Source organism: Galleria mellonella, unplaced genomic scaffold (genome assembly GCF_026898425.1).
Source record: "Galleria mellonella isolate WM207_F2 unplaced genomic scaffold, CSIRO_AGI_GalMel_v1 utg54, whole genome shotgun sequence".
NCBI classification, from domain to species: Eukaryota; Metazoa; Arthropoda; class Insecta; order Lepidoptera; family Pyralidae; genus Galleria; species Galleria mellonella.
Genome location: NW_026442114.1, coordinates 2272438 through 2293709, shown reverse-complemented (window position 1 = coordinate 2293709; position 21272 = coordinate 2272438). Strand labels below are relative to the sequence as shown.

General features: G+C 34.5%; 1 protein-coding gene across 2 annotated transcripts in view; it reads left to right on the top strand.

Annotated features, from left to right (window-relative positions):
* Positions 1–21272, top strand: part of LOC113513192 (blood vessel epicardial substance-like) — a 62104-nt gene that overhangs the window by 35964 nt on the left and 4868 nt on the right. Inside the window, exons 3-6 of one of the 2 annotated variants that reach the window (XM_052898888.1) lie at positions 13342–13444; positions 15420–15560; positions 15926–16061; positions 18564–21230. In XM_052898888.1, coding sequence (XP_052754848.1) covers positions 13342–13444; positions 15420–15560; positions 15926–16061; positions 18564–18631 — 448 coding nt within the window. In that variant the 3' untranslated portion in view covers positions 18632–21230. Of the gene's footprint in view, positions 1–13341; positions 13445–15419; positions 15561–15925; positions 16062–18563; positions 21231–21272 lie in introns of those variants that run through there. The other variant, XM_026897176.3, reaches the window with a different exon arrangement.

Here is a 21272-nt window from a genome sequence, read left to right as displayed (position 1 = left end):
AAGGAATAGTTCAGCTGAGGTCAATGTAAACGACGTGGGATGTCGTTATCATTGGCTGATATATGACATTCATTGCAGTATTAATTATCTACCATCTGTAGCTGCTCAAACCACAGATAATGTTATCAATCTTATAATAATTAATGATTTTTGCAACATTATTATAATTATAGTTTCAGTTGAATAGTATAATATGCCAGGTCTAGGTTATACGCTTATATATAACTAGAAGAATCTCGCGGCTTTACCCGTGGTTGTATCGCTTTTTTCAAATCTGACTGTAATAGCCTGATTTAAGGGGGGGGAAAGGGATTTGTTAGTAATGGAGACTGAGAATCCCATTGCTAGCAATATACCCAACCAGGTCGACCTCCTCGCGGTTCTCCCTGGAAATTATCATGGTTAATTCCTGATGAATTCATCATGATGGGCTAACTGACCTGTTATCATTCTGATCTATCACCCTTCACTGGTGCTCCGCCAGCGTATCCCGTTAGCGCAGGCGGGGTTGCAATACCATTTTCATCCATCAAAAAAAAAAAAGCAGCCTGATTTGAACAGGTTAGTGCGCAAACAAACAAAAAATCTTATTATTTCATTAGTCATAATTCAAAGCTTTTATTTTGATTATTACTCATGGTCAAAGGATGGGCAGCAGCGTCCCTCTTAAAATGTCACCAAAAACCTAACTGCGGTTGCCAACCCGCCTGCCAAGCTAGGCAAATACTGACAAAATCCTCCTTATGAAGGACGCTCATGTTCAGGAGTGGACAATTACTCGTTGATGATGATTTTATTTTTTTAATTTACAACAATATTACATGCCCACTCGTTAATTATACATTCTACTTACAGAGCCCTGCCACCTGTTTCACATAAATTGTAGTGTTTATGCAAATAAATGATTGATTGATTTCATTCAATCATTTTCGCCTTTCAAGGCGAAGCCGCAACAAACGGCTAATGGATTCATAATTCATCCACTATTTTACACTAGCTATATCCTGTTGCTTTACTCGCGTGAGTAGGGAGGGTTAAAGTGTCCTATGTTGACCCAGTTAGTAGTTAAAGTAAAAGTAAGAAATTAAACTTGTTTAACAATTTAAGTGTTGTTAAATAACAAAGATTAACATACTTTCACATTTATAATAGTAATTATAAAGATGAATTATAATACTTGCAGTTATGTAATCGTAGATTTATGTTTTTGTGTAGATTTGTAGATTTTGTTTTATTTTTTTATTTATATGCTTTTGTACATTCACTTGTAGTATAGATATTAGGTTATAATAAAAAAGTACACAGGCGGACATATTCCTTAAAGGTATTTCTTCAAGTCAACCTCGAGAACCCGAATGGAGAAAGTATCTATAGGGTTTGTATATAAAGCATAACATATATGTTGCTTAATTCAATAAATAATGAAATTAAATGAAATTTATTTGTCAGAAACATTGTAGATAAGATGTTGATTTTGTCAAGTTTACAAGATGTCCATTATGTTTCGCCACATCAAATGGCATGCAAATATTAACCATTGAATTTACATAGATATATTTATTTCTAATTATTTAATACACAAAAATCACTACTGGTATGAATGAAGGGCTACTAATGAGTTATTAGTAGCTATATAGTTAGTAACAGTATCATTATATCAGCCTTTAACTGTACATTGCTAAACATAAGCCTTCCCCCTGGGGGCTTTGCCGGTAGTTGCCATGATTGGCAGGCGGATTGGCAACCGCAGTTAGGCTTTGGAGGTTTTTTAAAATGGTTCTTGCTACCCATATTTCGCCTTCCCTTAGTCGCCTCTTACGACGCCCACTTAACAGTATAGATAAATTACAAATAATATTATATATATATATATATATATATATATATATATATATATATATATATATATATATATATAATATTATATATAATATTATTATATATATATATATATATATAATATAAAATAGTGTATAAAATATAAAAAAATCAGATGGTAAACAATAGCCTTGTTGGAAATAGGTCAAGCGTCGCGTTTTAATTTTAGGCCGTGTTCGATGTAAAAAATCTATATCGTTATAACGCCGTCATTACTCGTCGTTGAAGCTTCTTAGCCGATTTCCAAAAAGGTAGGTGCTTTGTTTTTCTTCACATACGTGCAATTAGGATTTGTTAAAAACTTCCAAATAATCAGTTCATACATATTTATGAGTACAGGGACAGGTGTAAAAAATCCACTCTTATTCCCCAGTGGGGAAAGTTGGTTGGGACGAGTGGAACGGGTCATTTGAAATAGCTGTCGAGTTAAATTTAAACTCACTGAATAAACCAACCCTGGGATTACTCTCTTGATTGTCCCATACGATTGAAGTTGAAACTATTTTATAAAAACATTTAGGAAATATTGGTGATTAACTGTTAACTTGGGAAGGGAAATTCAAAGTAAACGCTGTGAATCATAATATGATACTTGCGCAATGAGAAGTTACTAGTTTACAAAATGGCCGAATGTTGACTTGTCAGCCTTCCTCGCCGATTTACTAATACACTTTTAATTGTATAATGTAGATTGTTCGTGCACTTTAAGGTCACGTCTTTATTGTATTCCAATAATGAAATATCCAAAAGGAATCACAGTGTTTTGTTTAGAAGGATTTACAATTTATAGAACTTCATTTAGAATTGGCTTTCTTTGGAATAATCTTTACTAAATCCTTTATAATATTAGTGTAAAATCGAAATCGTCAAAGAATGAAGGTTTTACCAAAAATCATGCCCTCCGTTTTTTTTTTTATACCACTGGGATGGCAAACAAACGTATGGCCCATCTGATAGTAAGCGGTTACCTTAACCTCATAGGTTGCATTACGCGTGCGTTTGCCGACCCTGAAGAAACCTCTTTATCCCGTTTTTGAAGGACCCCATGCTACAGTATTATGGAAAAATCTCGACAGGGAGCTCATTCGATAACCTGAGCGTTCGTGGGAGGAAACATCTCTGAAACCGCGGTATACGCGATCGTCTAGGCTCCAAGGTATGGGAGTGAACTCCCTGTCGATGGCGATAAAAGGCCATCCAGCCTTTTATTCAACACTGTTTTTTTTTATTTTCTATAATCTAAATAGGTAATATGTTTTCTCAATTATTAATACACAAACTCAATCACGTGAAACATCTCATCGTTCGCTATCACTTTGTCAGAATCGAACTCGCTATTTCTTGCGGAGCAACCATACTTTTTTTTTTATTTATTTTTTTTTTATTTATTATCACAAAAATACAGAGTTACAGAAATTATGTTACATTACTTATTTGCCTATGTGCAGTGTGTTGAGCAGTTACGACGCGAAGAGGTAATAAACAAACACACTTATATTATTATTATATTAGTTATGATCGCAAATAGAATTTATTTAGATAGATAGATACTCTTTATTGTTTCCTCCAAAAGATTACAATAGTAAACTTATTATAAATATAAACAATTACAAGATATAATCACAATGAGAAAACAATGGGCGACCTTATCGCTAAGAGCGATCTCTTCCACGCAACCTTTGGATGGAGAGGAGTAATTATAAACAATTTGGTGGGAGACACGATTATTGTTATTTATTTAAAGGAACACCAACAGCATATTGCATTATAACACATATAACAAACATTAAATACAATACAATATTAATGCACATGCCTATTATAGGTATTCACAGCATTTGCTTTAACATAATTATACAGTATGAAATGAAGTAAACAATTTATCTCTTAATTAATTCATCTCTTAGGTAATTTTAATACACTACTACGCTGTTTCGTATTTCTATAACAAGTGTTACATCAGCTCGTTTAATTTTATGTTGCTGACTCACTCGCGCGGCCGATGACTCCGATAGATATAATGTTTGCAACAGGAAGGTATGTGTTATAACTATAATCACAATGCGATCGATTCTGATACGCCATTTCTCTAAACCTATCATAAAAATAAAAAATTCAATTTGATATCACAGCAAAATCTTTACTCTAAGAATATCATATATATTGATATGAATATATATGACAGTATCCCTCTTTAAACGTCACCAAAGCCTAATTGTAGTTACCGACCTGCCTACTAAGTGTGGCAACTACTGACAAAAGGAGAGGACTTGGACAACTGATGACAGTGGATAGTTCAAGGCCGATGTAATGATGATTATGTCAATAGAAGCTTCAAATAGAACATCAATCTATACTTATAATAAATCTGTAGAGAGGTCAATTCTGTACATGAAATATATTTCCAAAATAACTATCAGGGGGTGATTAGTGATCGATACTGATGCCAAATATGCAATCAGTAAAATTTTTATCTGTATGTTTGTTATAGAAACAAAAACTACTCAACGGATTTTAACGAAACTTGATACAATTATTCTTCATACTCCTGGGCAGGTTATAGTATACTTTTCATCACGCTACGATCAATAGGAGCAGAGCAGTGAAGTGAAATGTTGGGAAAACGGGAGAAGTTACTCCATTTTTAAGCTTCCGTCGCGTGTGCAGCCTTAATGGTTACTTTTGAAATGTAAAAATGTCCACCTGTGCGAAACCGGGACTGGCCGCTAGTATAATAATAAAAGATTTATTGCACATAAAAATATACAGTCGTGGGCTTACAGTAATTTCAAAGTGAAATACTTATGTATAAAATGTAAAAATTTGACGTTCATAAGCGGCTAAAATGTCCTACATGAATAAATGATTTTTGAATTTGAATTTGAACATTATGCCCAGCACATTAGTGTCTAAACTAGGCCGTGACTTGGTTGTGCTTGTGAGCCCGAGTTCGTAAATCATATTTCTTGTTCCTGTTTTTATATGTTCACTAAAGAGTGTCGTAGCGTCATTATGACCGATTTTTTGGGTTCCGCAACAGAATGGCTAATACTGGAAATTCTTACAATTAAAACAAATATATAAATACTGAGACTGTGTTTCCTTCGTCGTAAAAGCTCGGATCCTTCAACTGTTCTGTGAAAGAACATTAAATAAGCTTAGCATAATATGACCAGCCGTTGAGAAAGGGGAGAGAGGGTTTATTAATAATGGGGTTTAACTGCCCTATTTTTAGGAATACACCCTTTCAGGTCGACCTTTTCGCCGTTCCCCTTGGACACGATCGCGGTTAATTCTTGTTGAATTCTTCACGACGTGCTAACTAGCCTGTCTTCATCCTCACCTATCTATCACTAGTGCCCCACCAGCGTATACCGATAGCGCAGGCAGACCATACCATTCCATTTTCACCCATCCAAAAAAAAAACTCCAAATTAGGGGGAAAGGGATTGTTAGTAATGGAGTCTAGTGGCCCCATTGCTCGCAATACTCTCTTAGGTCGATCTCCACGCGGTTCCCCCTTGAAACCATCATGGTTGATTTTGTCGAATTCATTATGGTGGGCCCACTGACCTGCATTTATTCTCACCTATCATCTTCCACTGGTGCCCCGCCGATGTATACCGATAGCGCGGGCGGGGTTACCCATCCCTTATCACTCATTAAAAAAGCCCCAAACTAAGCCGAGATTGTGCTGTAGGTATTAAAAAACTGATATAAATACTTAAATACTATTTTTTTTAAATATATATGTGGGATTAGATGTTTCTAGAAGGCGTGTGAAAGGAATAGTAATGAGAGTAAAGATGATGAGTGAAAGAGATGCATGATACAAGTATGATTGGTCGACGAATGAATGAAGCAAGATGGCGTTAGGAGTTAAATGTTGTAAAAGTGCTGTGGAGCAAATAAATTATAAAAAAGTGAATATAGTCTGATTTTCCGCCCACGACTTTCCACATATATATTATGTATAGAAAACATCCGGACCAATGCAAACAGTTATACATACGAATATATACTATAGAATGCAAGGATTACTAATATTATAAATTGGCGGCCCGTTTAAGGCTGCACACGCGACGGAAGCTTAAAAATACAGTAACTTCTCCCGTTTTCCCAACATTTCCCTTCACTGTTCTGCTCCTATTGATCGTAGCGTGATGAAAAGTATACTATAACCTGCCCAGGAGTATGGAGAATAATTGTACCAAGTTTCGTTAAAATCCGTCTAGTAGTTTTTGTTTTTATAACGAACATACAGACAGACAGACAGACAAAAATTTTACTGATTGCATTTTTGGCATCAGTATCGATCACTAATCACCCCCCGATAGTTATTTTGGAAATATATTTCATGTACAGAATTGACCTTCCTACAGATTTATTATAAGTATAGATAGATGTGAAAATGATTGTTTTTTACCTTATAGCGCCTTAATGACTTAACCAATCACTATGAAATTTAGTATAAACGTATTATATGAAATGAAGAAAGATATAGTATCAGTAAACATATTCCGGGCGGATTGACGAAGTCACGGGTCAAAGCTAGTATTTATTAAACCCAAATTTAAGAAAATTTACTTTCCACATTTGTACACCCATTGTAGTAGCCGTTTCCATAGCTCGGAATTAAAGCTTTCGCTTCCTACAGAGTTAGTTTGAATACAAAATACGTATAGATAAAAACTACATACACTTAGATAAATGTATGTAAATTAAAACCCGGAAACCAATCTACTTAAGCGTAAAGATAAGCTCTTGGCATTTTTTTTACTAGAGTAAACATATTGAAAGGTATTTTTAAAATGACATTTCAAAGATAATTTGCAATTTACACGTATTATCGCAGGATGTCCTCGAACGGAGCCGGTACAGCGTCACAACGAGTTGAACCGTAGATACGTTCTTTGTCTCATAAAAATTTAACAACGCGCCTCTTACTCCGAGCTATAAAAATCCGTGTACATAAGTCCCAAGTAATTGCTACGGTAAAAGCTGTATTTACGAGGGGCAAAATCAACACAGCTGTATGCCGCCCTCATATACGGAATACGGAGCAAGTTTTAACTAATGGGTTCCGTACACGGAACGATGGTTGAAAGATCCGTCGGATCGCATGTGTATTGCGATATCGCATTCAATTTTTTTTTTATTTATATTCTGTATATACTTTTTTACAACAAGAAAAGTATGATAGTATTTCTATCAATTGCCTAGTATCCATAGCATAACTTCTGCTTCTGTTTAGAACTAGCTGGAGCGTATATAATGAAATATGGTAACGACATAACTCAAAAACAATGGATCCGTTTTCGATATTCCCAATGGATTATTCTTTAAGTGCAAGCGAACCAAAACATAAAATACGTTGCATGTACATCTATCTACCACTGAAAAGTTTGCTCCTACTTCATATTTTGCTTCCAAATTTTTCAAATACATTTTTAACTTCAAAATCCAAACATTTAGTACAAGATTTATGAGAATTTTGCGGCACCATTAACGTTTTACTTGACTAATAGAGAACTTTTTAAATAATGAATTAAAAAAACATTGAAAATTGTTTTCGAAAATGGACAGATTAATTGCCACATTTCGTTAAGTTAAAGTTGTGAACGCTATTAAAAGGGCCAAAGATATTCATTTTGTGGTAGAAACATCGCAACACACAAGTCCAAAAATAGCGAATGCGAAACCGTTCGATCTATTGCACTTGTATGTGGCTCCGTGATCCAGTGCATCGCCTTCATCATATATTTAGACCTGCAATCCGCTCTTCACACGTGTAGACTGTGTAGATATTTTGTATTAGCTTTATTAGACAAATTTTTGATACTTTAAATTACATTTGAGGATTTTCCAAGAGACAAGAGCATGGGGTTCTTCAAGAAAGGGATAAAGAGGTTTCTTCAAGGTCCGCAATGCGTGTGCAATGCCCCTGGTATTGCAGGCGTTCTTAGGCTACGATAGCCGTTTACCATCAGGTGGGTCATATGCTTGTTTGCTACATTAATGGTGTAAAAAAAAACCTTATTGTAATTTTTGTAGTTAGTAGTTAGTCTAGATAGTAGTATTTCTATTTTTTTTTAAAGAGAATATGGTACTCGATGGCAGTGTTGCTTTCTCCAATACCAACAAACGATCAGATCTTTCCTCTTTATAGAATTAGTGTAGATTATAGAACTATATTTGACAATTTTTAGCCATTTCGGCTTATATCCAAATATAAATAGTTCGATTTGATAATCGTACGTAACCGACGCAAATCGAAAAGTGGATCGTAACGATTGTCGTGTCGATTGATCGAAGTGGTAAATCGTATTGTGTATGAAGTACAAGCGTCCCTTTAAAGGCACTCAGCCGTCGTACATACTGGCAGGTTATGTTTAAATATAACAAGTACTTAACCGCTTGGTATACTATGCTGTGTATACGGGTACGTATCTATACAGGGTCGCAGGATAATGAAGGTCAGTCTTTTTAATAATTACGAGCAGATAACTTTACAACGGCGAGGGACTCCAATCTGCTGAAGTTTTGGTTGTATACAGAACAGCTTTTTGTACAATTTAATATGACGTCTCCCACTACTGGGAATGAAAAGTGGATATTGTTGAAGTCGACGAGATTAGCATCTCATATCTCTTTGTTGGAATATATACGCTGACTATAAACTAGAGATATTTTAGAAAGGTTTATGCTAGTTCAGTTACCTATGTTTTTAAGTCCACAACCTTAGAGTATTTAATATACGAATTCGTTAATAGATTTTAGTAACATACATGGTAAATTGTATATTGGATTCCCAAATTCAGGATAGCATGCATAACGCATTTAAAATTCCTCAAACACATTTATTTGTCACTGTCCTTCAATCGCTTTCAGTTTTTTAATGATTTTCTGGTGAAGAATGTCATATTCGGCATTAAGCTCGCCATTTGTGCAGATTTTACTGTGCAATATAAATATTCCAACTATCAAACTTCCTTAATAACTTACTGATGGCTTTTAGTATAATCCAGTACTTATGGACTTAAAGATAATTAATTAAACCAAAAATCTTATAAAAGATGGAAGATTATTTGTTTTTTTTTTATGAAAATGGAATGGTAACCCCGCCTGCGCTAACGGAATCTGCTGGCGGAGCACCAATGAAAGGTGATTGATGAGAATGAAAATAGCCCATCATGATGAATTCATCAGAAATTAACCATGATAGTTTCCAGGGGGAACCACGAGGAGGCTGACCTGGTACTATACCCAATATTGCTAGCAATGTGATTTTTAGTCTCCATTACTAACAATCCCTTTCCCCCCGATTATTTGGGTTAGGCTGATATCTTTATCACCCTTCTACCACCGTACTTCTCGCCATAAAGCTGGAGTTCACCCTCTTTATTTGAGGGCCTGGCTCACCACTGTCCGTACATTTCGTTCACTTCTGATTCGTGCATCTAGTTGTGGAATGAGCTTCCGTCTTCACTTTACCCCTTACAGTATAATATCGGGCTTTTCAAAAAACTAGCCTACAACCATTTAAAAAATCCTAACGTGTTCATGGACGACGACAGCCGCTTTCCATCAGGTGGACCGTCTGCTCGTTTGCCTTCCTAACAATAAAAAAACTCTGATAATTTACCCGAATTATCTCGACATTTCAACCAGGTTACACCAGCCGTGGTATCAGTCTACTAGTGACTTCAATGTAACCTGATAGAAAGATCGAGTTAATTCAAGTAAATTATCATAGTTTACCTATATAATTAAGTTAATTTCCGTCTCAAGAACAGTAAACATGCAACGCGAAAGTCTAAAAGTTCATAAATCAAAAATCAATCTCAAGAATTTCCGTACTTGAAAACCATTTATCAATGCACAGACAGTGTCCTAGTGCTCTGCGTTTCAATTATGTACTATTCATTAACTCCATTACAGTTCGCCGGTTCCTTTACATCGTACCATTAGTGTGTAATAAATACTTTGAATAATGAGACGGCGCTATTGAAATATTTGGATAATGTCGGGAGATGGCAGCCGTAAAGGTTCCGATGACGTCAACGCACCAACCCCGCTTCATTGTCAGACTGTATTAGGAGCGACCTTTCTGTGCCACTGAGCTTACTATGGATTATATTTGGGCCATACAAACGCGAGAATGTCAAGGATTACGAACAATGATGTACAGATAAACCCTAGATGCATAATCGGAGATTAAAAAACAGAATCGCGAATCAAAAATAGACTTGGTATACAAGTTATATGCTTGGATACCACTTTCCACTAGTCTTTTTAAATAGAAGTAGATATATAAGGTAGGAGGTAAATATTTATTGCAAGAACATATTACTTCTTATATAAGGCAAAAGGAGCTGTATTAGCTGATGCTGCGAGTATCAAAAGTGCAATGTGTGTAGCTGCACAGAATTGCTTTTCAGCCAGTCTCTCTCTCTTATTAAAATGTAACAAAATTTAAAATACATAAAAATATAACCCCCTTATTCTTAAAAACTTCAAACCACTTATATACCCATTTAGCTGTTGAACTCTTTCGTGACGTTAAGTTCTAGATTGCTAATTTGAAAGAATGTGACAACACAGTGTAACAGTTAAAATAAAGTTGATCCTCGTATTTATAATTATTGGCAGAAGAATCAAAGTGACCGACTTAACCCGAAGGATAAGTAAGATAAAGTGGCAATGGGCTTATCTTATCTTTTATTCGCATATGGGGTCAGCTAAGCCGTTGCACGTCGACCCATTGGGATATTTTGTGCTTCCCCCAGCCTTATACCATCATTTTATAGATCCTATGTGTTATTTTGCGATAATCTGCTGATCACATAGCTTGAAGAACTAACAAGCCATGGAGAAGACTCAGAACTATTCCTATACCAGAGGGAGGCTTTGTACAAAAGTCGATTGCTTGGGTACCTCTGTCTCATTCGTGTTTCTACTGTGAAACAGTTGTGTTTGCATGGCTGTGTTTCGGTTTGAAGGGTGGGATATGGCGTGAATTTACAGGGTACAGAGGAATAACACCTGAGTCCTCAGGAATGACAACGCATGGGGCGTATCATAAGCGAAACAGTATATGCCGTTATATCCATGGTACTACTCATGTCTATAGGCGACGATTACCACTTTCCATCAGGTGGGCCGGCAGCTTGTTTGCCATTCTAAGTCGTATAAAAAAAAACTATTCCTTATGGCAGTCTATAAAGAGGCCTATATACAACAGTGGAGAGAACGGTTGATATGATAATGATGATGATTTATTAGTTTCGAACCATCGAGTGACGTAGACGTTTTTACAATTTTTCTCTAAATATGAAGCCTAGACTCTTAGTTTCATATTTTTGGTTAATAATCAATTTTACTCATGTCCTATCCTATGATTATAATACTGAATTGTAATTTAGGACTCTTTTGGATGTAACAATAATGTGAATGTGAATGTGTATTTTATGTCTATGATCACGAAGCACTTTTATAATTAGATAGATAGATACTCTTTATTGTTTCCTCCAAAAGATATAAAATAGTAAACTTATTATAAATATAAACAATTACAAGAAATAATCACAATGAGTTTAATAATCAATAATGATTAAAACCGTAGACGCAGAGGAATATTTCGGAAACGATTTGATTGAAAAGCTGTGATTACGAAATCTGAATTTTGCAGTAAGCCTCGTTTGGGCTTAATCTCAGAAGACTAAAAAAAGATACAAAATCTTTTGTTTTTTTTTTTTTTTTTTTTAATATGTATCAATATCGGAATGAAAATAGAAAACCATCGATCGAAATAAGATACACTAGAACTAATGTTGGCAATTTATACTAGAGGGAATTCAGAGGATCAAGTATCACTTTAAATGCGCAATGAAAATTTCAAAAGCGCAGGACAATGTCAATTACTTAATATATAAAAAGTATATAAGTATATATAGGCTGTAAAAAATAAAAGACTTTTGTGACTTCTAAATTTTTATTGTACCCTATTGTTAATTAGTTACATACGAGTACAAGCCATGTTTTCGTTCGTGTAATGTTTATTTTACTAATAATGTTGATTTCATTAAGATTTTTTAATCACAATAAAATGTGCTAAAATTTTAACAAAATTTGTATTAGACTAATATTTTCGTTTTAGTTTTCGTTTAACACTTACGATTAAGAAAAAGAATCGTCAATATGGGTTTAGAATTTGTGACGGTATCATGTAACAAACATAAAGAAATGCAATCGAATCAAGAGGCTTCCTTTTTAAGTCAGTTGACTTGAAAATTATTTATCCACTTTTGATGGTAATCACAAACAATGAGTCGGTCACAGTGGCTAAACAGGAAATGTACCTGTGACCCCAAAATAAACTGCGGTCAATTTGACCGCAAAACACTACGTTGCTTTATTCCCCAGCCGCCTTTTAATTACCGCCTTCTCACGAATAAACCGACCGTAGTTTATTAAACTTTATGTATTAAATTTTCCGACTTTTTTATACCTGCTGCGAGTGTTAGATATCTATAGATACTATGGTAACTATATATTATATATAGTTTTTTTTTTTTTTTATTGGATGAAAATGGAGTGGTAACCCCGCCTGCGCTAATGGGATACGCTGGCGGGGCACCAGTGAAGGGTGATCGATGAGGATGAAAACAGGTCAGTTAGCCCATCATGATGAATTCATCAGGAATTAATCATGATAGTTTCCAGGGAGAACCGCGAGGAGGTCGACCTGGTTGGGTATATTGCTAGCAATGGGATTCTTAGTCCCCATTACTAACAATCCCTTTTCTCCCACATTATATATAGTTAGCTATATATTAAATATATATTAGGTAGTTATATATAAAAAAAAGTAAATCCCACGACGCGTCAGTTAAACCCAATGTTGGTCTAATTAGCTACTTACACCGGTAAATTAAAAGCAGTTTTTATTAATTTTGAAAAATATATTAATATTTCTTAAAGAACATTCATTATTATTTTGTTAACTCGCCAGCCAGGCGTGGCAACTACTAGCAATACTCCCACGGGGGAGGCTTGTGTTCAGCAGTGGACAGCTAACACGGCTGATATTTTGTTGAAATTTTTATGAATGACTTCAAAAAGTATTACAAAGTCAATAGTACCGGGGTACCAGTAAGTTGCGTTAGTTTATTATTGAAGTCGATTCATCATGACTAATTTACCACGATGGTTACAAGTAATAGGGCAATTGAGGCCTATAAAATCAAAGACAGCTAAATCCAAGTTTGTCACTTGACAACACAATTATTTTCATTATTCCAATTTTAATCAGTTTTGTTTTTGGGCACAGTCTTTAATTATTAGATCTTCTAAAATTTTAGAAATTACTCAAAATTTTTTCGCAATAATTTACTAAGTTGACAAAATTGAAATTCAAAACTCTACCTCTTGTTAATGATTCCTTTCATTGTGCTCTTCCAGACTGGTGGTGTCCCAGAACCAGAGGGCGCTACACATAGTGTTCCCCCACCACTTCTTAGACTCGCCAGAGTGGTTCGGCGTGTCTACAGATGAGTACTTCCAGGTAATGTATTTATTTAATGTCTTTTTTTTTCTTTTTTACTTCTTATTTCTTACTAGCGATCCGGCCCCGGGTTCGCACGGTTTGATGGAATTTTGGAAAATAATATACGTTATTCGCTGATAATGTAAGCTTTCTACAGGTAAAAGAATTTAAAATATCGGTTGAGTAGTTTTTGAGTTTATCCATTACAAACAAACGAACAATTAATCAAATCTTTCCTCTTTATTATTCTAGTAAACATAAGCTGACTTGACAAATGTTATCCCTCACTATTACCCACGAAGTCAAAAGAGTTTTGTGTGGAAAAACGAAAAATTGAACTTTTTCTAACGAAAAATATTTTCCGGGCATATTTTCTTATTTTTTGTTCGTAAAGAATTTTTATTGGACTTCAACGATTATTAAAAAATAATAATAACACAGATTGGTCCAACCATTCTCCCGTTTTTTCCTTAACAACATATTTAATTATTATATTTAGATTAATTATTTATATATTTGATTAGAAATGAGAAGGTATATTTATAGGTACAAAATAGAGAATAATAAATTACAATAACAACTATACTAATGTAAAATATTGTATATCAGCTGTCAATGAAATATACATATATGTAGATTCGTATAATCACAGATTATATATCCAACAAGTTAATTTGTAAATGTAACTGAATGTAATATTGGCAAAGACAAGTATAAACCGGTTACCGAAGATAGAACACCATACACGGGAGAGAAACATGGTGGACCCACCAAATAAGACCAGTCGTTCACCTCGCCAACCCCACGCGCATATTGGGGCAAGGATAGTGAAAGTGTCATAACATAAAGTAGCGGATTGTTTACTAGCAGACTGCGTGTGCGCAGCTGTTGCTCAAATCAGTCACGGTATAGATTTACAATGCAGGCGACGAAAATTGGATGCATGATGTTATAAGAAGTGTTTGGTTTTTTAAAACAGGGGTGGCAAACAAGCATACAGCCCGTCTAATAGTAAACGGTCACTGTAGCCTATGAATGCTTGCAGCACTAGGGGTGTCACGTGCGCGTTACCAACCCTGAAGAAACCTAACCTTTTTTTGAAGATATACTGTAATCTCTAGGGAAAACCGTAAATAGTATATAAAATTGTAATATTGCGGGGTTACCATGAAACAGTCAGCCCGAATTTCGTACCCAAAACGAAAGGCGGCCTAAATAATATATACCTAAATGTAATGTAAAGCAACTATGAAGTTTTTCGGATTTATTTACTTCGGACGATGACCATAGATGTGTACAGGAAATGATAGAAGATGAGAGATCTTCTATCATTTCCTGTACACATTCATACTGTTTTTTTTATTGGATGATAATGGAATGGTAACCCCACCTGCGCTAACGGTATACACTGGCGGGGAACCAGTGAGGGATGACAGGTGAGAATGAAAAGGCAGATCAGCTAGCCCATCGTGATGAATGCACCTGGAATTCAGCACGATAGTTTCCAGGGAGGACCACGTAGAGGTCGACCTGACAGGGTTATACTGCTGGCAATGGTCTGGAACTGGTAGTCCACATTTTCTGTACACTAGCCTGCTATGAATTGACAAAAATAGCAACTGATGATGTATCTTTCGTTCTCTTTTTACTAATTATATTTACATAAGAAGAAAAGAGGCAACCATATGATTTACAGTTTTTATTTTATCATTCCTTCTATGTAATTCCTTGTTCTTAGAGTATGCATGGATCTATAGATTAACGAACTTGCGCATAGAACGGAACGCGAGCTGCGAATAAGATTTGTGAGTGAAACGAGATACGAACGCAAGTACTGTATCCTTAATCTATGGGTTCGAATGTTCCATATTTGAATGCGACAACGTATGAACGTGTTACTTAACAAGTTCACAGATATTTTGTTAATTTTTTAACGAATTAAACAACTTGTGAATAGAACTAGAAATTATACTTGATGCCGATAACATTGCAGGTGTCAATAATGGCTATGGAAGAGTCCCGCGTGCTGGTGTGGCATCGCGACAAACTGAAACTGTCCATCATGTCGGACGGCTTCCTGCAGGCGGTGTTCGATCACATACTGGGCCGAGATGTGGTACATAAGCTTATGCAGGTATGTGAATAAAATATTTATTTAATTGTGCTTAGAGTAGTAAACAAGCTGAAGGAAAGTGGTAACCGTCGCCTATAGACATAAGTAGTACCATGGACATAACAGAGTATACAGTTTCACCCGTGATACCCCCCCATGCGTACCCTGTAAATTCACTGCCACCCTTCAAACCGAAACACAGCCATGCAAACACAATTGCTTCACGGTAGAAACACGAATGGGACAGAGATGCTCAAGCAAACGACTTTTGTACAAAGTCTCCCTCTCAGTAAATGGTCATCCGACGAAACTCCAGCAAGTTGGAGGCTAATTGTGGATACTGGCTCAAAATAACTGGTACCAATTACGTTCAATGCGAATTACAGGTGAGCGAAACGATGGCAGTAAGTAACGGCCACCTACCCAACAGTTACGAAGAGGGTGAAGACAAACCTATGCTCGTGGTGAAGAAGGCGGGCGACGGGCCCGGCATCACCGCACTACTCAACAGGCAGCTGCAAGGTACGAACGTGTTGCTTGCTTTCCAATTTACTCGATGTTTTGAACAACTGTTTTGACAAAATACAAATATTTAAGTTGTCTAGAAAAGGATATAAAGAATACTAGCTGTTACCTGTCGCTTCACCCGCGCAAACACTTTATATTCCTTACCTACAATGTGTTCGATAAAGTAAAAGAAACAATTGTATTGGCGTGATGCATAGAATTCCGTTTCGTCTAAACCGATCCTAATTTTAAAGAGTGTGTTCATGTTCTAAAATAAATCTGTATTCGAATTTTAAATTTCTAACTCAATGGCCATTTGTTCCATATTCAAAAATTGTGCGTTGATAGATTAGTTGGAAAATCTATATATTTTGTTTCTATACAAATCCTCAACATCTTTGTATTCGACTTCGCACTGTTCTCCATCTGTTACCATCTTACCTGAGTGCGTTACAATCACAATTTTTTGATAGAACACTTAAAATTTCAAAACAGTTGATCAGAAATATATGCATGAGGTTAGTACAATTATGTAAACTAATTTATAATTAATTCTAGACTGAAGCTAATTCTTTTGGCCTGGTTAAATTGATATAAAAAAAAAGAAAAAAAATCATTACATTTATCATTTATTTTATCTGTAGTGAATGAGCGTAGATGACAGTCATTAGTAAATGCTTATTAATTAGCTCCAGGCTTCGGTTATAAAATATTACGTGTATTATAGACTAAGAACACATTTTTGTACAATAAATACATAATACAAAAAATTATTATTGTAATTTACTGTTATTTTTTTTTTTATTTGAATCTTATTTTTAATTACTAATTTCAATTACAAATGACAAAATGACGATGGCAAAAATAAGTATGTCTTATTTTTTTGCGCTGCGTCTGATATGAATTGTTCTTTATTTTGAATAAACTAAAAATGCATTCTTGGTCTTGAAAAAATTCTAATTAATATGTGCCCTGTGAGAACACTCGCAAAAAAATTGGTAAATAGATGTATTGGATGTCGTTACATGTCATAATTATATTCTGTTTCGATAGAACTTAATGAAAAGATAACCGAGTTTTGTTGAAATAAACAGAAATATTTCTAAATGTAAATCTAAACATTCAATGGAATTATTCGATTTTAATTTGTATTTCTATTGGATATCAGTAGTCTTGTCTTACAGTCGGGTCAATTATTCGTTTATTTACATTTTCATTAAGTTTTATTAAAGCAGATTATGTCTAAATATATAAGTTAATGTTTTACAACTTAAGCGTGTCTGTTTTTGTTGTTATTATTTTTATAAATTATACATTTTCTAGCTGGCTATTTGAGGTTTGCTTGCTTTTTTTATGTTAAAACTATTCTATACCTACTAGTTCATCTATCAAGGCAGACGTGCTCATGTTGTTAGTTCAATCAATTGGTATGTTTTTATGGAATCAACTATTTCATACATTATGCTCCTTTTTGGTTGGATTCAATGTTCTGTTTAAGCAGATTATTTGTCAGTAGCCTTGAAAACTTGCCTTATTTTTTTCTTTTAAATGTTTTATTTACTATTTCTTTTATATTTAAAATTCATGATTTATTAAGCGAATTAAAGTGATATTATTTTTTAGTTACCGATTTCTTATGGTTACTGTCAAATAATAACATAAATTACACAAGAGGACTTCTGCTTTGTTGTTAGATATGACAATACATAATGTTTTTTGTGACGTGATTGTTCAAATTGATAAGACACGTTAGAGACCATCAAGTACGATAAGTGCTACCTAGAAAGTCTTGACACCAGAGGATGCCACACACATACGAGAAGTAATAATCAAATCAAAATCAAAATCTATTGGAAAAACTCTCTTAAATAGAAAAGTAGTCAAGTCCTCTTGTTCCTCCTACCCTGCATCTTTAGATTATATAGATGGACAGTCTTCATACAAATGCTTCGGCAAAAACAGGTCAACTTATTTATTCATGTGTGCGTGAATCTCGTTACCAGAATGTATAGTTATTACTCAGTATGTATGTAGGAGAAATATATGGTAAAGTTTAATATATTTTTAATGGGTAAAAATGAAATAGTGGCCTCCGCCTGCGCTACCGGTATACATTGACGAGTCACCAGTTGGGGATGAGAGGTGAGGATGAATACAGGTCAGTTGACTCATCGTGACGAATTAAACAATTATTAATCACGATAATTTCCAGGGGTATCGCATGAAGTTCGATCTGATAGGGTATATTACTAACAAAGGAGCAGTTAGATGAAAGGTTTTGTTAGGTACAAGTAAGTTCAAATTAAAAAATCTACACTAATTTGAGGAATTTTCATCCAGTTAATTTTAAATTAAGAAGGTAAAAATTACCAAAATTCAACTCAGTCAATATTATTTTTTGTTGATTGAATTTTGATCTGTTTTAACACTTGATGATCCATCTGTATAATCTAAGCGTGCATCGTAAATGTTGTGCTTGTGCTGACGCGTCTGCGTGTCGCCGCGTGTTGCGAACAGGCGAGCACGCGCCGCTGCTACGCGCCGCGCCCGCCGCCCCCGCCGACCCCTCCGCCCCCGGCTGCTGACCGCTGACCGCGTCTCCCTCGCGCCCCAACCCACAACCTCCATCGAACCCCTAACCCTTTTCCTTTCATTGTCCCCGACATTCGAGTTATCCACTATTACACGATCCAAAAGGGAAATGTTTACACATGTTATTAATATAAATAACTGACGTGGGTTTCTATATCTTAACACTTTGGTATATGGCTTAAGTCCAAATATGGCTGCTTTATTTACTTACTTTTTTACTTAACTGTATTATTATCATATTTTTTGTGCACTCCGTTGAGTGTGAATCAGCATTTATTTTTATTTGCTAAATTAACACCATTCTATATTTTTATAAGAATATATAATATGTTGTACTTTCCTTCTAAAAAGAACAAAAAAGTTTTTATTTATATGTCCTTAAGGATTCCATCAGCCAGATTTTCGTATAGAAATGGAGAATCCTTTACGGTTCCACACCTAACAAAATATGTACATGTAGATCTTCATATTATTATGTATTTCATAATAAACGTATCTATATTACATTCTTTGTAAATTTACTAAATGCACGTAATTTGCAATAATTTAGTAATTATGTGTCTAGCAGTTGTGTAGATGCGTAGACATAATATACATCATGACATCGTTATATAAACGAATTTATATAATACCTACCATGTTTATTGATATTATTATTGTATATATTTTGCATGTGAACGTATATTACCTATTATTTAGGTTACCAATTTTGATTAATGTAAATTAAAAATAATTAAAATGACAGGAATATTTGTTTACATTAAAAACGTCGTTTAAAGCATTGACAACTGAAGAGAACATGTTATTTCTCATTTTACGGGGAAGGATAATTATATAAAATTTGCTATAATGAATTTTATAAAGCGCTTTTGAAAATTGCTATGATTTTTTTTATGAATATTTTTTATTTTTATTTGTGGAAATTTATTGTTCATTAGCTTCTTGAGTAGATATAATTTTATTTCGTTTAGTTCCACAATCGTAATCATTCTTAAAAAGCGTCGATTAGTTGCGCTTCGTCAAATGTAGCACCACCTTTAATACGTGTGTGATCACTAACCTTGTGTAACTATCCATTCCTTATAAGAACAGCGTTAGATATTTCTTAAAAAGGGTTGATGTTTGCACCCATACTAATGTACACCTTTGGTGTATGTGTGACCACTAACCTAACTAAACAGAATCTACTGTTAAATGTCATTTTTTAAATAGGTGTAGGGTAAGGTTGCCTTAGCCGTACCGCCGCCCGAGTCGTATCCCGGTAATATCTCGGTTGATACTTATAAATTTCTCCATTTAGTATCATCAACCTGAAATATGTTTAGGAGGACTTAATCGTTAGAATCATAGTACACATCGAGCTTTTGATTTATTTTATATTAAGTAATAAAATCCTATTATTCCGTATACAATATCGCGTTAAAGTGAGTCGTGAAGCTGGATACGTGGCTGAAAATATATATTAACAATTGATAAAATTACCAATCAAAGTTTCACTTGAATATTTAATCTCCTGAGCCTTGCATAAAAACAGCAATTAAAAAATGAAGACTGGTACTAAACAGTGGAATTTATTTGAAGTCCTTACAAAAAGGGAATAGAAACCAAGGAAAATATAAAAAAAAAAGAAAAAGATTTAATAAAAATATAGTTTATATGTATTCTATTACTAGTCTATTTTCTAAGTACGACTAAGGCTATAGATGGTACGAAATAGGCGACCAGGTGACTCAATCGTACCGAAGGCATATTTTTAAAAAAATTTTAAATTAGGTATTTTGATTAAAGATTTTCAAGTTTCTATGACTGTTAATTAAATGGCAACTAAATAAAGATCCAGTAAGTACAGAAATTTTCTTTTATTTTAATTGCTCTGAATATAACAGTTTATTTCCTTAGGGGATATGGCTTGAGCGACCTTACTCTAAATGGAATGATAAAACCACCTGTACTAACGGTATATGCTGGTGGAACAGTAGTTAGAGATGATAAATGAGAAGTTGGTCCATCGTGATGAATTCAACAAGAATTAACCAGGTTGGTTTCCAAGGGGAACCGCCTGAAGATCGACCCGATAGGGTATATTTCAATCAATGGCTCATTCTCTATACTAGTGGGAGATCTTTACCAACCAACCCGATTGATGGCGCAACTAAACAAAATAACACCAGTACTTTGGCTGAGAAATGCTTATATAAATTTTTCCCTCGTAAATTTAATGGTTTAAGGATTATTATTTTTATATATCATTTTAAATAATTTGGTAACCTTCCCTCCTAGACAACGTATAAATGGATCTATTGATAAAATCATTATCGGTAACGAGCCCATGAGATAGAAAGAGACGGCGTCGTGTACTGTCTTGTTCTTTCTCGCGTGAGCGCTGACCGAAACGATTCTATTGATAGATTCGTTTGTACCTTGGATAAGACGGCTTATCTAATATCCTAGTCTGATTGTGCTAATAAATCTAATACCTCTCTACTTAGATTATTATGCATGTGATGTATTAACATATATTTAGAGAAAATGAATAGATGCTAGTGAACGTAAATGAGTATTGAAATCATATATATATATATATATATATATATATATATATATATATATATATATATATATTTTTTTTTTTTT